We start from the raw sequence: 16,733 nt of genomic DNA on the forward strand, positions 1-16,733 counted from the left end.
GAGCACAACCCACACTGGCATTCTTAGGATTTCTGTCATGTATGGACAGCATTCAGTAGGAAAAGCAGATTATTAATAGAATTTGGAGGAGGTGGGATCTTCACTGAAAGTCTCCCCTTCCAAGTTTCTTACCAAGCTGCACGGGGCAACCTGCTGTGCTGGGAGCCAGATTTCCTGGTCTCTGCTGCCATGGGGTGGAACATTCTTCCCAGCATTTTCATAAAACAAGGATAGAGAAAGAGGAATATTCACATCCAAAAACTTTTCCAGCCGTTTCCAACCTTGTGGGCTAAGCAAGAGGAGTCCCAGCTTTTTGGAAGGCAAGAAAAAGCTTTGCATTCTGTTCAGAGAGAAGCAGTGAGGAGAGGCAAACTTGTCATCTCTAGAGGGCAGATTAGAGAGAAAATTCTTTTACTGGGGGAGAAGGATATTTTAATCCTGGACTGTTCATATGCTTGAAAGGTGAGTTTGGGTTTGAAGAAGAAGTTGCACATCCAGAGGGAAGCTCATTTTGCACTATGGTCATTCCAAGTTCTAGCTGAGGAGTGGATTTTCAAGCCTGTCTCTTGAAGGCACAAGCCTTGCTAGTGCCCATCTCTGTCCACATTGCAGTCACAGGATGGAACTGCCTGTGCCTCCATGTAACAGTGGTGTCAGCTGCTTGGTTACCACACCTGCTGAGGAGCAGCACTGATCCCTCATGCCCCTGTGAGACTGGGCTTGGGATGCCAAGGCCTGCTGGTCTCCAGTGAGCTTGGGCTCCACCTGTGCCATTTGCCTGCCCTGGACTGTGGGAGTGGGGCCTAAGCTCCTGTTTTAAGGAGTTGAGCCCCATCAGGTGCACTGTTGGTAGTAGAGTTAATTCTGCCATTTGACAAGGCCCTCCTGCTGCAGGAACTGCACTGCCCTTCATCTTCATCCCTGGTGAGCTGGGCTGTTGTGCTGTGTTAGCTCCTGTCTGTGCCATCCCTCGTGCCAGGACAAGGGCCAGCCTCGTGTAAAGAGCCCCCTCTGAGAGTGGCTGGTAGCCAGCAATCCCTTTAGAAAAGTCTGTGTGCTGTGAGTGTTGTGCTGCAGATCCCACTGTTGCTAAATTTTACATTTCACCCCTGGCTTTTTGCCAGATCCCATGGGGATGTTGGTTTCCAAGAAGCAGTTACAGAAAAGGAATAGTGGCTGCTCTTTGCTAGGGATCTACCAGGCAGTGCTCATCCTTCCCTGGGAGGAGAGGGAGGCAGCCCTGAAAGGAGGGATCACAGATCCTCCTGGCCAAGACTCCACAGCAGCAGGGATGCTTTGTGCTACTGGATTCAAATTGTCCCTTGTGTGAGCACTGCAGGTCCTGAGGCTCTCACTGCCTTTGCTCCCCTGACCTTCTGTACCTCTCTGAGGCACAGCAGGGTGTGAATGGCTTCAAGGTAACTTCAGATTTAGTCCCAGACTAAATCTCCAGGCTTGGGAAGAGGGACCTGGCAGTGGAAGGTGCTGCCATGACTAGCAGAGAACAGGGACAGTGACTGAGGAGCCAAGTCCTCTGGTTGACATGCAGGTTGTGATGTCCAGGCCATTCAGTGCCACCCTTTGGTAAGGCTCAGCTGTGCTTTTTGGTTTTGCTCTTCTTGTTCCCCTCCCATTTGTCAGCACCAGGTGCTGATCACAGGTGCAGAAGTGCCTTGCAGCAGAGTTCAGCAGAGGGGGGTCCTTGTGCTCCTGCTGAAGAGGGAGGCAGTAACCAAAGGCAAGGGACCCTTCTGCTTGTTGTACAAGTGAGCATGGAGTGCTTCACCTTTGAGATGGAGTGCCTGGGCACAAGGGTGAGCTGGCTTTACCTGGGAAGTCCTCACCTTGCTCACTGAGTTTGGCCTTCAGCTTCATGGAAACTTTGTGTTTGATTCATTAATACACAGGGATCAGCAGTGCAGGTGATTATGAAACTTTACTTTTTTTTCTGAGCTGCTACATTCAGGAGTAATATGCAAATGGAGTGAGTTATGCTTGTTTTGTTTTTCTCCTTGTTCCCATCTGTTAAAAACAAACCCTCTTAAACAAAAATGAAGCTATTCCATCATCTTTCATCTCTACCAGGCTGCTGTTAGAAGACAGCTTTGCCTTTATGAAGTGCTGAGGTCCAGCCCATTTTTATTTTAGGATAGAAGAGACAGAGGCTTGTTTCACTTCCTGCAGCTCCTGCTGTGTGTAGCCACTTGTGGTCCCGAAGCCCTGGGTTGCTGATGTGAAGCTAACAACTCAAACGGTTGTGGTTATTAACAGGAAGAAAGTGCCTCAGGATATTTGTCATCTCTTTTGTGTGAACTGAGTTTCTTCCATTACAACTTGATGTCATTCTCTGTGGCATCTTTAACACCTGCTGGTTTTATAGTCCACACTTACTTGATTGAAAGATTCTTGGCCAAGGATCTAGGCTAAAATTTGCTCAAGTAGCTTGAGTCTAAATCTTATTTTCATGAATTACTTGGGCTTGTGAGGTACCAGTGTGGTCCCAGAAATTCCCCATTTTGACTTACTTACATTCCCAAGATGTAATTCCTTCTTTTTTGTTTTTAATGGTTTTGGGTTTAGAAGGAGAAATTAATATTTGGGACAGAAAAGGAGCCCCTTGAAGGTGATGATTATTGTTTTACTGTAGTGATGTCCTGAACAGGGTTTCCATTGCCACATACAGATTTTGTAATTAAGTATGTGCCCGCTGTGCTGGGTAAGTTCATTTTATGAGCTGTATAAAATCTGGACTGGGGCATGCCCCCACTCTGGGGAAGTAAAACAAATCCTTAAACCAGGTTAAGGTTTCTTTTTCTGGGGACTGTCTGTCAAACCCTGTTCTTGGGGCAGGATTCAGCTTTCCACTTTATGGGAGTGGATGCTGTGCTTTGAAATAATTGGCTGCCTAGTCCCATATAGCAACTGAGAAGTAGTGTTTCTTCTTTCTGCTGTAGTAATATTGACAGGAATCTTGTCTAATCCTATTAATTCTTCAGTATTTCAATCCTATCAAAGTGTGTGAGTCTGTCAGACAGTGTAGTTGTTGTTTGAAATTGCTGTAGAAAATTCAAGGAAGCATTAATGCAGGAAACCTAGTGGTGTGCAGAGGTTTTGTGGAAAACAGTGACTGTGCTGTTGAACAGTATCTGCTCTGTGCAGCTTGCAGTCTGAAACGTCACAACTTCTATTTCAGGGCTGTGGCAAATTGCTTGAAGCTTTTTAGGGCTGGACCAAGCATCAACACAACACGTCTTCCAAGTTTCTGTAACAGTCCCAGGAAAGCAGGATCTAAATATAGTGCTGATGTACAAGTGTTCCTTTCTTTTCCCCTGTTGTGTTTTACTTGCTTCTGCTTGTACGTGTGTTCCATTTAAAGATGGTTAGGCTTTTTGCTGAAGTTTTCACTCAAAATATTTGACTGTCTGCAAACATGAGATGAAAAGCAAGAGATGAAAATAAATAAATACATTTCCTTTAAAAGGAATGAAGATTTGAGGCAGCTGTGCTGCATGGAGGAGTGCAGCCATCATTCTGGGCGTGTGCTCCCCTACTGGCACAAACATTAGCTGTACACTCAATTTACTCAGAGCAAGTAGCTGGGCCTGCCTCATCTTTTTCCCTTTCAAAATGGTCCAGTCAAGCCAGAAACCATGGCCTGGATCCTCTCCCTGTGACAGGGGAGCAGAACTGTGAGGATTTCTCCTGGTGACAAGTGATTGATCCCCTCCCAGTAAGAAGTTTATCCCATCTAAGATTTTTGTTTGCTTCCGGCCATGCCTCTGGGCCATGGAAGGAGTTTAGGTTGACATCATTTCCAAATTAGTTCCTTGGGGGTATGTGAGGTTAAAGTACCTTCCACTGCAATACAAGCTGCTGTGAATTTCCATATCCCCACCTCTTTTAACTTGAGTTGAATGAGGCCAAAGAGTCATTTAGGTCTGTGTTCATCCTAAGGTGTCTGGTTAAGGTGCCAAGACCATATGTGTACTTGTAATGCATTCTGGCACCAAGTTCTCTTCTCTCTTGCCTGACATAAAGGGCTTTTGGAAGCTCAGTTTCTTGAAGATTTTGGATAGAAGTTGCCCTCCAAAGAGCTTCTCTTTGTATTTCTGTGTTTGTAGAACTGTTCTCCTGTCAAAACACTGATTGCAGTGTCAGTTCATGCAGAACATGTCCCAGCCAGGGGTTGCACAGGCACTGGTGTGGTGCCAGTGCCAGGCAGGCCAGTTCCCTGCAGCCCTCAGCCAAGCAAAGGGCTCAGGGCTCCCTGGCACAAGGGGAGCTGCTTCCCACCACCGGCTGGGCAGGGATGGGGGTGTGCTGGGGCTTGAGAGCTCCTGACAACAGCCCCTGCTCCTGCTGCTCCCACATTCTTGCCTTTTTAATGCTCTGTTCTCTAGCAAAACGTTGCTTGGAAAGGGGGGAGGGAGGAGATCCCAGGCTATTATCTGCTAAGTAGGTTGTAATTCTGGTAAATAATTGATTTTTTTTTTCAGGCTTGAAATCAGAAGCAGGTCCTAAGTGCCAGTGTCAGACCACTGTGATTATCACTCCTTCTGGAATTTCAGTGCTTCAGCTTGAAGGATAGTTGTCTGGCTCTTTTGGGAGGGGTGTGTCACTGGAAATAAAAGGAGAAAGTAATGCCAAAGCCAGATGGAGAAAGCGTTTCTTTTGCTGTGTATTGGTTTTAAGGTTTTCTTACTTTAAATTATCTCCTGTGAAAATTCTCTGCCTCTGGCTGCTGTTATGCTCTGGAATAGCTGCTTGGACTCCTCACCTGTTTATATGAAGCAGTGGAATTTGGAAATGAAAGTGTTAACAGCAGCCAGCATCATCATTGGCTGTGTCTGCTCTGTATGTGACTGTCCATGCTGTACTGCTTAATCTTTTAAACTCTTACCCTGCTGGGCAGGCTGCTCACTAGGAGTCTGCTGTGCATTGCTTGGCTTCAGCCTGGCTTTGGGCAGGCCAGATCCTGCTCCCAGATAGCTGGGCCAGCTGATCATTCTTCTCCTCTGGGGGGTGTGTGTAAATGTGTGTTTGTGTACACTCTTGGTGTGTGTTCTGTGGTTTTTAGCTCTGGACACAGAGTGTTTCTTTAACAAGCTGTTTCCACCTCAAGGGAAGGAGCTCTTGTGCAGGGCTGTGGGGTGTGAGACACACTCCCCTGAACTCTCTTTTATTTTGTGCCTTGCCTGGGGTGAGCCCTCCCTGTGGGCAATCCTTGGCTCTTCACCTGCAGGACAGCAACAGTGCACAGGCTGCTCTGGGGCCTGCAGTGGACAGAGCTGCTTCCACAGGTAAGTCCTCTCCTGCTTTGCCCTCTCCTGCACCAGCTGAGCTGAATTGCAGCTTCTGGGTGCCCTTGAAGAATGTGTGTGTGTGGCTGTCTCAGCTGTTCAGGCAGCCAGGCTCTGATCCTGCCTGGCTCTCTATCCCTGCACATCCTCAGCTCCTCTCCAAGTCCTGGGGAACTGCAGGAGCTCAGTTCTTGGCCTTGGTGCAGGGTTACTGAGTGAGACTGCTTTGGGACTGGCTGGGCATGAGAACACTCAGTCTGCTTTGGGAGCTGCTGTCTGAGCTGGAGCTCTGCTTGGTGTGTACAGTCTGGTACAGAACAAAGCTCTTGGGGGACACCATCATCTGCACAGGTTTTGTCTTAGTTGGGACTGATGTGGTCCTGTTTTCCTTTGGCTGGAATTCATTGGCATTTTAGTGCTTCCCCTTGGCATGTCTCCAAAATCCCTTGTTGGCTGGTTCATGCTGTGGGATGGAAGGGCTTAATGAAGTGGTGGTGTAACACATCTGTGTTACCAAAATAAGCTCCCTCTTATCCCATGTCTTAATAAAATCTGAACAGCAATGAATCAGGCAATGATGCTGAAGTGTAAACCAGCATTGTTGGTGTCTGATGAAGTGCACCATGAGCTCAGACTGAGAGGTCTTTCCTCTCATCTGCTTTTCAGCTTCTCAGAGAGCTCTGGCACCACTGTGTTGCTTGTTCTTGAATTGTGTTTTTCTAAATTTATTCTTCATAATAATTGGAGGAGGACTTCCACTTCTAAAGCAGGTTCCACACAGAAGCACAGTTTGTGAAGAAGGTGGTGTGGTATGTCAGCTGAGAACTCCCTAACCCAGAGCAGACCTTGACCTTCACTTAACCCAGTGGCTTCCAGGGGAAAGAGATGGGGAGAAGATTTTGTTTATTAATGCTGCTAGGAAGCTGTGTTCCACCTTCAGCATCTTTAATTAAAAGAAGTTCCTATAACTACCTTGCTGTGATTATGAATGACACAAAAGTGTTTTTTCTTCTGCAGCCAGATGACAGGAAGGCACTGAGCTTGGGCAGCAGCTGTGTTCAGAAAGGGTTGTCAGGGGTGTAGGCAGAACCATCTGCCTAGCAAGGCATTTAGCTTGGGCTGCTTTTTCCAGGCCAAGATAGTAAATCAATAGCTTATTTTTCATAGCGTTACAAGTAAGATGTCAATGGGGAGATTTACAGTGTAAACAGGAAGAGGGAGCTACCTTTATTGGCTTCTTAGTGTCCCAGATGCATTAGTGAGAAAACAAAACAATTTGCACAAAAATAATGCCAAAGCAGCTCACCCTGAAAGGGGTTGAAGATCTAGAAACACAGCAGTGCTCTTACCAGAGATTTTACTGTTTCTTTTAAATAGACTTTAATGCCCCCCACTGCCTAGGGCTGACCCTCCCTTCCCTTCTCACGGGGCCGTCAGTTCAGTTAAACTCTTGTTTGAACAGGCCCTTTCCTCTCCACATGCCAGGTCTGCTCTAGTTAAATACAGGAAAAGGTGGATATAGAAATGGGGAGGGGTTTTAAGAGATCATGGGGTGAGAATTGCTCCATTTTGTTTCAAATAATTTTATAATCTGCTTCTCGGGAGATTCCTGTTGCCAAATGTTTGAAGTAATTGCAAAACTCTGAGATGACTGTCAAGAGCAAAATAGTAAATATTATGCTGGTCATGGTTGGAATTCTCTTCCATTCACCTGGCAGATGACAGAGCCCCTGGGTATGAGAGCAGCAGCCCTCCCAATGCAGTCAGTACATGCAGTTTCCACTTGGGCTTTGTCACTGGTGGTTTTTTTAGAGCTGAAATGAAGGCTGTAGTTTGAGCACAGCAGTCGTGCTGACCTGAGCACTCAGGTTTGCTGCACCCCACCTCTGTTCTGAGGCTGCTGCATTGTGTGGAGGGGAGCAGTGAAATGGAATAGGAGCTGTTCTGCCTTATCAAATAAAACTCTTTGCAGTTATTTTTACCTCAGCCAGCTCCTGCTGTGGTCTGCCATGGTCCCTGCAAATGTGATTTAGGGGGACAGTGGGTGGATATGTGCAGGAGCCTACACAGGGGGAACTGCTTGAATCCTAAACTTTAGCCCTCATAATGAAGGCCCTGCTTTTGTTGGGAAACACTTTTGACTTCAGGTTCTTCTCCTTACAGAGTGCATGGTTCATGGTTGTTTGCTTGTTTGGTTTTGCTCTTGGTGCTCTTTACCTTATTTTTCATGGAATCTTTTTCTCTCTCTCAGTCAGTTTGCACCTCTGATCTAGTCAATGCTAAAGCTCCTGGTGCCTTTGGCACAAAGCCACAGGTACTTCTGAATGTAGCTGCCTGTCCATGTATCTCTGTGCCGAAAAGTCTCTACATGTGAACAGCCAGGCCTGAAATTTGCTTTCTGCCTGTTAGACTTGCAGTAAATGAGGACAGCTAAACTTGGTGCACAATCCTGAGCAAGGAGTGGAAAAGAAAACTGCAAAGGTGTTCCAGGGTGCTTTGGGGTTTCCTTTGCCAAGAGCATCCAGTGGCCTGACTGCCAACATGAACTGAACATGGAAACCTTTCCAACTTGCCTGAGAAAACACAGAACAGGAGAGGAATCTGAAGGCATAGATGCTGTAAGGAAAGAGATTCATTTTCTGCTCTCTCTCTAAGGCAGAAACCTGAGGTTTCATCTGTGTTATGGGGCGTGATACTGTGCCATTATCCCTCAGTGTTAAACAGGAGGAACAGTGAAAAAAGACAAGAGGTAACAGGAGTTTGACTGCTTTGGGCCCTGGCCTGCACTGTGGTGCTCAGGCTCTCTTCCTTGGGTGGGTGGTACCTGTGTAATTCAGCCTTGACCAAATCTGTCTTGACCTGTTGGCAAGATGTTTGCAGCCTGGTAACACCCCTTGTTCATGTATGTGTGTGTTTGCTGTTTAGGGCTCTGAGTGGGGACATGAAACCTTGGAAGTGCCTAGAAGGATGTGCAGCAGCCCCTGGGACAGACATGGGACAGACAGGCATGTGAGAGACAGGCTCAAGTCTTGCCTTCTGCAGTGGCAATGGGTGTGACTTTGTCTCCTGATGTTAGTCACACCCCAGTGCTTGTAGTTACATCCTAGAATTTACAAATGGCTGTGGAGCCACCCTGTATTTGAAAGGCCACATCAGAACGTGTAACCTGTTCTCCTCCTAATCACAGCTGTGCTTATCAGCGTGACTCCCCTGGCTGGTTTGTGGTGTGCACTGCTTGTGCTCCCCTCCCAGTATTTCAGCTGGATTGGAACTGCTCTGAGTGTCAGATGTCTTGGAGAGATGGGAATTTACAGCTCTGCTGCTCCTGGCCTGCCGTGCCCTTTGTGCAGGCCTGGCTGGGTGTGAGCTGTGGGTGATTCCTCAGCCTGCAGCACTCCAGGGCTGCTGGCTGCAGTTGTCAGGAGGGAAGATGAGCAGCAGAGAAGTTGTGCTAGCAGAAGGGAGATCCTTGGAATTTGCATGCTACAGAGCAGTCGTGTCTGGACTCTGCTGGATAATCAGGTTAGCTTCCTGGATTTTTCTAATGACTCTCAGTAGCTGTAGTGAGCAGCTGCTTCTGTCCTGTGGGAGGATGCCTTGGCTTTCCCTGAGGTGAAGAATGGCCTCAGTAGTCCCAGCTTTCACATAATGGGTGGATCATGGAACCTCTCTGCATGGGCATTAGATCTGCATGGATGTTTAATCTGTCCCCACAAATACACCACTGAGAGCAAATGCAACATGTTTTAGTAACAGACTGCTGCAAACAGATCAGACCTGTCCTCCAGTCTCTGCATGAACTCTTCATGAAATATATGGGCAGATTAAAGAACTCTGATCTTCTTTTTTAGATGTTTAATGATCTGGGTTTGACACACCTAAAAGATTAAAAGTGGACTGCAGTTAATTCATCTCCTAAAGACTTAAAAGCGCTGTCTGCAATGGGGATAAAGCTCATCTGTGGTGGAGACAGAAGTTTCTTGGAGGCTGGTTAACATCCATGGCCTGGGATCCCCCCGGGGGAGGGAGGGAGGGAGGGTGGAGAGAACCACCAGCTGTCCTGCTGCTTCCATATGCAAGGTCCATTGCTTTCTCCTTCCATCTCAGAAATAAGATGCAGTTCTCAATCTGTACATGCACATACACACTTGACTCACATGTGAGTCTCACCCTCCCTTAGCAGGCATTGAAATATTGTGTAAAATTCCCAAGTGACAGGTCTTGTTCCTGCAGCCTCCCCACAGGGTTGAGAGGTGACTTTACTGGAATGAGAGAGCAGAGGATGCAAACCTGAAATGGGTGTTGGTGATTGTGGGAAAATCTGCTGAAACTTTGGATTCACAAACTCCTTTTTTGCATGCTGCATAAGCTGCAGTTGTCATTCTAGTGTCCAGCAATGCATTTAGACCCTCCCTTCCTGGGGTGCTGTTTCCCTTTTGTCCTGTTCCCTGGAGAGGCTTTGATGTCTCCTGCAGCCTGGGTGAAGCTGCTTGTTCAGCTCTGGCTTTGAGCTGCTGGCTGTTTCCTGGTGAGCTGGGTTGTGTTTCATTGCAGCCCATGCTCCAGTCAGCTTGTTCAGCAGTGTGAGGGATCATCCCCTGGCCATTTTCAGAGAGTCTGTCAGCACTGATAGTTGGCTTCTCTGCAGGTGCCTCAAGGAGAAAGGTGGTCTGAGCCCATAGGCAGGCTTGGAGCTAACTTGGGATGCTTTTGTCTTTGATTTTACCTTGTACTGAAGAATGAGTTTACAAATTAATGGGACTTTTTGTTGCTAAATGAATTGGTTTTGTACATCAGGGGGGCTCCAGGGCTCACTGAACATCCTTTCAAGTAGGTGTACTGTCTTTATGTAGAGAAGAGATAGAAAGGATGAAGAAAAAGTTTAGTTTTGAATCTGTTTAGCATCCTAGCAGAGCCTTTTCTTCATCCATACCAGAAAAATAAAGTTGTAGGGATTTGACATGACTAATGTATCTGTGCTTTTTCTTTTGAATTTGATCTTTGTGTCCTGGGGGACAGGCTCCTGGTGTAGGTAAACACCATAATTTTAATTTGTGGATCTCGGTTTTGCGTGAAATTGTACATATTGAGTGTGCTGTTTCCTGGATTTGGAGATGATGATTCAGGATATGTCAAAGAAATAAGCAAGATGTTTACCTTTCCATAGCTTAGTTATTATATCTTTTAGAGAATGGTGCTGTATTCCCCAGGCAACTGCATTCACAGCCATCCACACTGATGTGCTTCGACAGGCTCAGCACTGGGCCTCAGTCCCTGATCCTGCTCCAAGCAGCCTGGCCAGCACTAAGAAATAAAGTGACATGTTTCTGTATTGTTTATCACCAAGTAAACAGTGATATGCAAAAGCTGGAGCTAAGGTTGGAAGGCACATTAGTGACTTAAAGGTTACAAAGGAAAAATAAAAATAGAAGGGGGTGTTGCATTACAGTAAATTATCCCTAAAGCAGCCACGTGTAAATCCCAGGAACTGACTGAGCTGCAGCCTGAAGGAAAATGAAGCAGTGTTTTGCTAATATGTTCTTCAGTTGCAGTAGAAGCTTTTAAGTGTACCCACCCCATATCTGCTGTGTGTGTATCCTTCCAGTTTGGATTCTGAGCCATGAACTAGATCACAGAGCTGATCCAGCTTAGAAGGGAAGCGTCAAAGATATTTTTCTTTGAGCTGGCTGAGTTCTTTATCTGGACCACAGGCATCTGTGGGGTTGCAGAACTAAGGGGATAAGAGGGGAAAGGGCAGTGAAGTGGTTTATGGCTTGGTGGGGGAAACCTAAAACCCTATTGCTGCCAAGACAATGCATTGTCAAGCTATGGCCTCACACATTCCCTGGCACAGAAGCACAAGGGTGCAAACTGCCCGAGCTCTGCTCTGCTCTGCAGCTGTGGGGATGTTTCTGGAGTGAGTGTAGACATTACAGACTTGTGCTAGCCGTGGTACCATTCACAAAGAAGCCACAGTGATGTGGGGCTTTGGCAGGATGTGCAGCTCCCTTCCCCCTCCAGGATTCTAGGTATTTACTTAGGCAGGCAGGTCTGAGCTGCTGTGGCTTCACTGCTCTTTTAGCAGGATTAGCTGGAGCACAGCTCGCTTGGAATCTTCTCTGCATGCTGCTGTTAAGCCTCTCAAGCAGCTATGGATGTTGTGCTGCTGTGAAAGTATGACACGTGCATTTCAACCATTGTGTGCCTGTGGATTAGATGCAGATAATCTTTCTTTTTACTTAGAAGTTAATTTCTTTTACCCTTCCTGCTTTCACATTAGGTCTATGATTTCATATTTCCAAAGAATGAATGTGGCACCCAGCAGGAAGGGTGTAGGCAACAGGGCAAGGGAGCAGTGTTGCTGTGCTCTCTCTGAGTGCCAGTGCATTTGTAACTGTACATTTGTTAGATTCTTCCTTACCCCCCAGCCAGGTGAAATTTGAAGCAGTGAGGGAGGGAAGCAGTTTAGAAGAGGGGAGGGTGACAGGGTCACAGAGGAAAGGAATATTATATTTGAGTAAAACAAAAGAAGATGAAAATGGGACAGGGATGAAAAACAAGATGAGAGGATGGAAGCAGTAACTGAGGAGGGAAATGCTAGAACAGGCTCATATAAGCTGAACAAGGCCAGGCTGTTGCTGTCAGAAGCAAAGGTGGAAGTAAATGCTTGAGTGGGTTTTTGCAGAATGGGTGAATTAATGATGAGCCTCTGCAGCCCCAGGTGGTTCACAGCCCACTGTGCTGGTGCTGTGAGAGAATGTCAGAGGGCCAGGAGTGCACACACTCCTGTTGTGTGCTGAGAGGGCTCATGGCTGCGTGTCACAGCTGCTGCTCTTCTCTGTGGGATGAGATCTCTTTCAGGTTGGCCCGAGGAGGAGCAAGGGCTGTGCCTGGTGCTGAGGTGAGAAGCAGAGCACACGTGGAGCTGTGTCCTCAGTGCCTCTCAGGTGCTCTCTCAGCACTCTGTGTTGGAGCCCATCAACCTTGTTTGCCTGCCCTTTTTCTTGTCAGCACTTATCTGTTGTTGCTGTGGTTCATCTTCCTCTGGCCTTGATGGCAAAGTTGTTGATAGTAACTCTGAGCCTGGCTGGCCCTAAAATGAGAATAAGAACCCTCGTAATGCTCCCCTTGACAGAGACACTGGCTAAGAAACCAGGTGCTCTTGCTGCCTTGTGCTGTCTCCACTTGGCAGCAGAGCAGCTGAAGTGTCAGAGCAGGTGAGCTCCTGGCTCTGATGGCTCTGCTCTGCTCCCTTGCTCCCAGGTGGAGGCTGAGCAGGCTGAGCTGGGTGCTGGGCTGAGGAGATGTGAATAACCCAGTTTCCCTGGCAACAGCGGCTCTTTCATCACAGACACACAAGGCTACCTCTGTTCCTGGTGCTCAGGCTTGTGTCATGTATCTGGCTCTGGCACTTTGCTTTGCTGGGGAAAATGGCAAATAAAAGCAAGAAGGTCTTTTTGCCTTTGAGATAATTAAAATCTCCATAGGTAGATTTCAGTGCTGCATTCAGCAGTAATAGAAAGAAGAAGGATTATAACTACTTCTAAGCTTTTTAATGTGTGAAGAATCCCTGGAGGATACAGAAATAAAGTTTTAAATTCTGTGTGGGGCTTTATGAACAGATCACATAGCAGTCTGTGACACTGATAGATTTGTGAGATGACTTAGTTTCTTTTTTATGGCTAGGGAGACAAAGTGATTCAAAATAGACTGAATCTTGTTGCAAACCTAGGAATAAATATCCTTCTGAGCTGATCCTCCACCTGGCATTTCCTCCAGTTTCAGGTAAAGGTTTTCCTGTGCAGCAGGAGACAGAACATGTTATGGGAGGTAGAAGTGTGAAGCTGGTTTTTAGCTGGAGAAAGTGAGGAAAGTGGAAATACTGTTATTCACTGCAAGCCTTTCTGCTAATGTATTTCAGTCTGCATTTACTCCCCCACTAACAAAAGTGGAGCAAACTATTCATTTTGAGAGTGAGCACTGGGAGTGAAAAAAATATTCCTGCCTTAATTTCCACACAGTGACTTGGTCTTGTTACTGCAGGAGTGCAGGGAAATGGGTTTGGATAAGAAGAGTTTGAAGAAACTTCTGCAGGAAAAAGGAACTCTGCCTTGAGTGGGCCTGAGGCCAGCAGGAGTGCCCAGTACTGATGTTCCTCCTTGGGTAACACCCAGTTGTCAGTGGAGTATCACAGCTTTCTTGGGTTAGCAAGTTCCTGGTTTCAGCAACTCCCATTCAAGCTGCTGTTTAGCAAATCAACTTATGTGGTGTTTTCTGAATGGTTGTGGACTCTGCAAACCTCTAACATCTAGACCAAAGCTCCTTCCAGAGAACAGATACCACCTTCCCTCTTGTTGCTGTGATTGTGCACAGTCTAACAAGTCTTTTGAGGAACTCTGAGAGCTTGAGCACAAGGTAATAACTCGAGCAGGTGGGTGACATAAAACACACCGAGTTTGTTAAAATAATATTGCCACAGCCCTTCAGCAGCCTCAAGGCCTTGTACCAGGCTGTTACTTAGCTGGGTGGCATTTGGTACAAGCTGAGACAGAGGCTCACATCTACAGTGAGTTTATTGTTGGGTTTTCAGTATATTGTTTGTGTAAATTCCCAGACCAGCTCTCCCTCCTGAAAAAGCCACATAGATCAAGTTTTATTCTGTTCCACATAAAGTTCACATCTTTTACTGAAATGAGTCATGCTTTAACTGAGTTTACTGTGAGGGAGGAAAGTGGGCTTTAAAATGTTACTCCTCCACCCTGCCTTAGTGATGTATAACAGGATTATTAGTATGCTTGGCAGCAGCTGCTTATTATTTTAGCAGAACCTGGATATTTGTGAAAACAAGAATTCGCTTCTACTTGTGTTCAAGTGTAACTGTTTTTCCTTTTTTGATGGCTTTGTCTTCCATGAGCTCACTGGCTTCTCTAAAGGCAGATCTAGCTTATCTCCTTGGGGTTGTTTTTCAGTCTGGGGAGAAGGGTGGCATTCTGTGAAGAAGAGGAGGAACAGCTCTGCCATTTTGTGGGCAGTGGCCTGTGCATGGCTGTCCCTGTCACACACAGGACATTGCTGGGCACTGACAGGTGAAAGTGCTTCACAGGCCCATGGAGGTCGTGGTGCAGTGTCACTGTGTGGACACCAAATTTGGCTCCTCTGTGAATATTTCTTTGTGCAGAGAGATGAAAAGCTTTTTAACTTATGGCAAAAGAGCTGTTCAGTGTGTGTGTGTCCTTGTTACAGATTTTTGGAGTGGAGCAGTGTCTGTACACAGCAACTAAAGATGCCATAAGCAGTTGTGCTACTCAGGAGGAGGGGCAGCCAACAGAAGAGGACCTTATAGGATTTTATTTTTGCTAGTATGTTGGTTCACTTGACATGTAGGACCTTTCCTACACTTCTTGTTGCTGAGAGGTATGGAGAGAGTTACAATTCTCCCCTGAGTTAGGGGAAAACTGAGTTAGGTAATACCTATCTTGTCATTATGTTACAAAGGTTCTATTGTCATTACATTGCAAAGGTTCCATATTGCTGGAGTTTCAGACCTCCTTGATGTTTCTTGTAGGCAGCTCCTCTAGGCGCTGACTCTTCCTTGCCCTCACAGCAGCCAACTCCCCCCAGTTCCCCTCAACCACCCAATCCACTCTTTTATAACACTCTTCTTATGGGCTACAGCTGTGGCCTGTTAACATCAGGCCTGCTCCTAATCCTTAATAATTGGCTCTGCTGCAACTCTTTAGGGGTAAGATTACATTCCATACTACCTTATATTCTATCCCCCTGCATATCTTACCTAAACTGGCGGGGGCATCATCTGCTCTTGATTGGCAGAAAACCCAGAGTCTGTTACCCAGTAGGTTCCTAAACCCAGACTGGCAACTTTTATGGAGCCAGCAAAATCATTTATTTTGATGTTAATGCTTTTGAAGGAAGATGTGGAGGAAAGAGCTGTAATTAAACAACAACTAATGCAAGAAAGGACTTTGCTTTTTAGGACTTAGAATAAGTGAAATGAACTTTTGGTGACAACGTGAATTTAATGATATTTGCTCCTCTCCTGGATGTGTGTTTGCTTTCCTGATGCGTGGCCCAGGGGCTGTGGGGCTGTGCCCTGGCCGTGCAGGCTGAGCAGAGCCCGTGTTGTGGTTGTTTTGCAGATGCCCCGTTCGGGGGGACCCCGCCTGGCTACGCCTTCGATGCGGAGCGCGCGGAGGAGCAGCGGCGGCACCATGACATGATGCCCTTCATCGACGACTCGCCCTCCTCCTCGCCCCACCTCAGCTCCAAGAGCCGCGGCAGCCGCGACACGCTGTCCTCGGGCTCCCTGGAATCCACCAAATCTGTGAGTCCTCCCCTGCCTCCCTGCTCCAGCAAAGCACCATTGCCAGGGGTGCTTGGGCTTAGTGGGGACAGACAGGGACTGCCAGTGCTGTGGGACATTGTCACCTGTTGTCATCTTACTGCAAAAGTTCCATGCTGTTGTCTCCTATCACAAAAGTTTCACGCCTTCTTGGCATTTCTCATGGGCAGCTCCTCACAGCACTGACTCTTCTTCACAAAGCAGCCACTGACTCCAGTTCCCCTCTCAAGCAGCCACCCCACTCTTTTATAGCATCTTCTGCTCATTGCTTACAGCTGTGGCCTGGTAAAGTCAGGCCTGTTCCTAATATTTGATAATTGGCCCAGCTGCAGCTCCTTAGGGGTAAGATTACTTTCTACACTATCTTTATTTTCTTATATTCTATCCCCCTACAGTCACCATGATATTTTCTGAAAATTCCTCTTTGCCCAGGATTTTCTCCTGGCAAGCTAAGAAGCCTCAGAGAGGAATGAAAACAATAATTATCTGATTGCTGCTCCTGTGTTTGCTGCTTTGGAATGTGGCTAGGACATTGTTTACCAACAGGTGAATGTTTGATTGGTTCCATGTGAACCAATCAATGGTTTGGCCAATTATGGCCAATCACAGCCAGCTGTGTTAACTTTCTGATTCAGTCATGGGTTTTTTTATTATTCATTCTTGTTAAGCCTTCTCTTTCTTTAGTATAGTTTTAGTATAGTATAATATAGTATAGTATAATACAGTATAGTATAATATCATAATAAATCAGCCTTCTGAGAACATGGAGTCAGATTCTCATCTCTAACCTCGTCCTGGGGACTCTCACAAACACCACAGGATACCACCCAACACGATAAGCGCTGCCTGGTGTTGTACACTGTACATTTTAGCTGATGCTAGGCCTGACTTCAGGGCTCAATGCTGTGTGTGGCATTTGCATTCACATTCTCTGAAAAAATCCCTTTGCCAAGGATTTTTCTCCTGAGAAGCTGAGAGGCCTCAGAGAAAAGGAAAACAATTCTTACCTCATTTGCTTCTCCTGTGTTGTGCTCATGTGGAATGTGTTTGGAGATTGTTCACCCACAGGTGAT

At 46.6% G+C, this 16,733-nt stretch overlaps 1 protein-coding gene across 1 annotated transcript in view; it reads left to right on the top strand.

The window, feature by feature from the left end:
• The window catches only part of BCR (BCR activator of RhoGEF and GTPase), a 99,076-nt gene that overhangs the window by 31,015 nt on the left and 51,328 nt on the right, over positions 1-16,733 (top strand). The window contains exon 2 of the mRNA XM_036392968.2: positions 15,458-15,642. Coding sequence (XP_036248861.1) covers positions 15,458-15,642 — 185 coding nt within the window. The remainder of the gene's footprint in view (positions 1-15,457; positions 15,643-16,733) is intronic.

Source organism: Molothrus ater, chromosome 18 (genome assembly GCF_012460135.2).
Source record: "Molothrus ater isolate BHLD 08-10-18 breed brown headed cowbird chromosome 18, BPBGC_Mater_1.1, whole genome shotgun sequence".
In the NCBI taxonomy this organism is placed as follows: Eukaryota; Metazoa; Chordata; class Aves; order Passeriformes; family Icteridae; genus Molothrus; species Molothrus ater.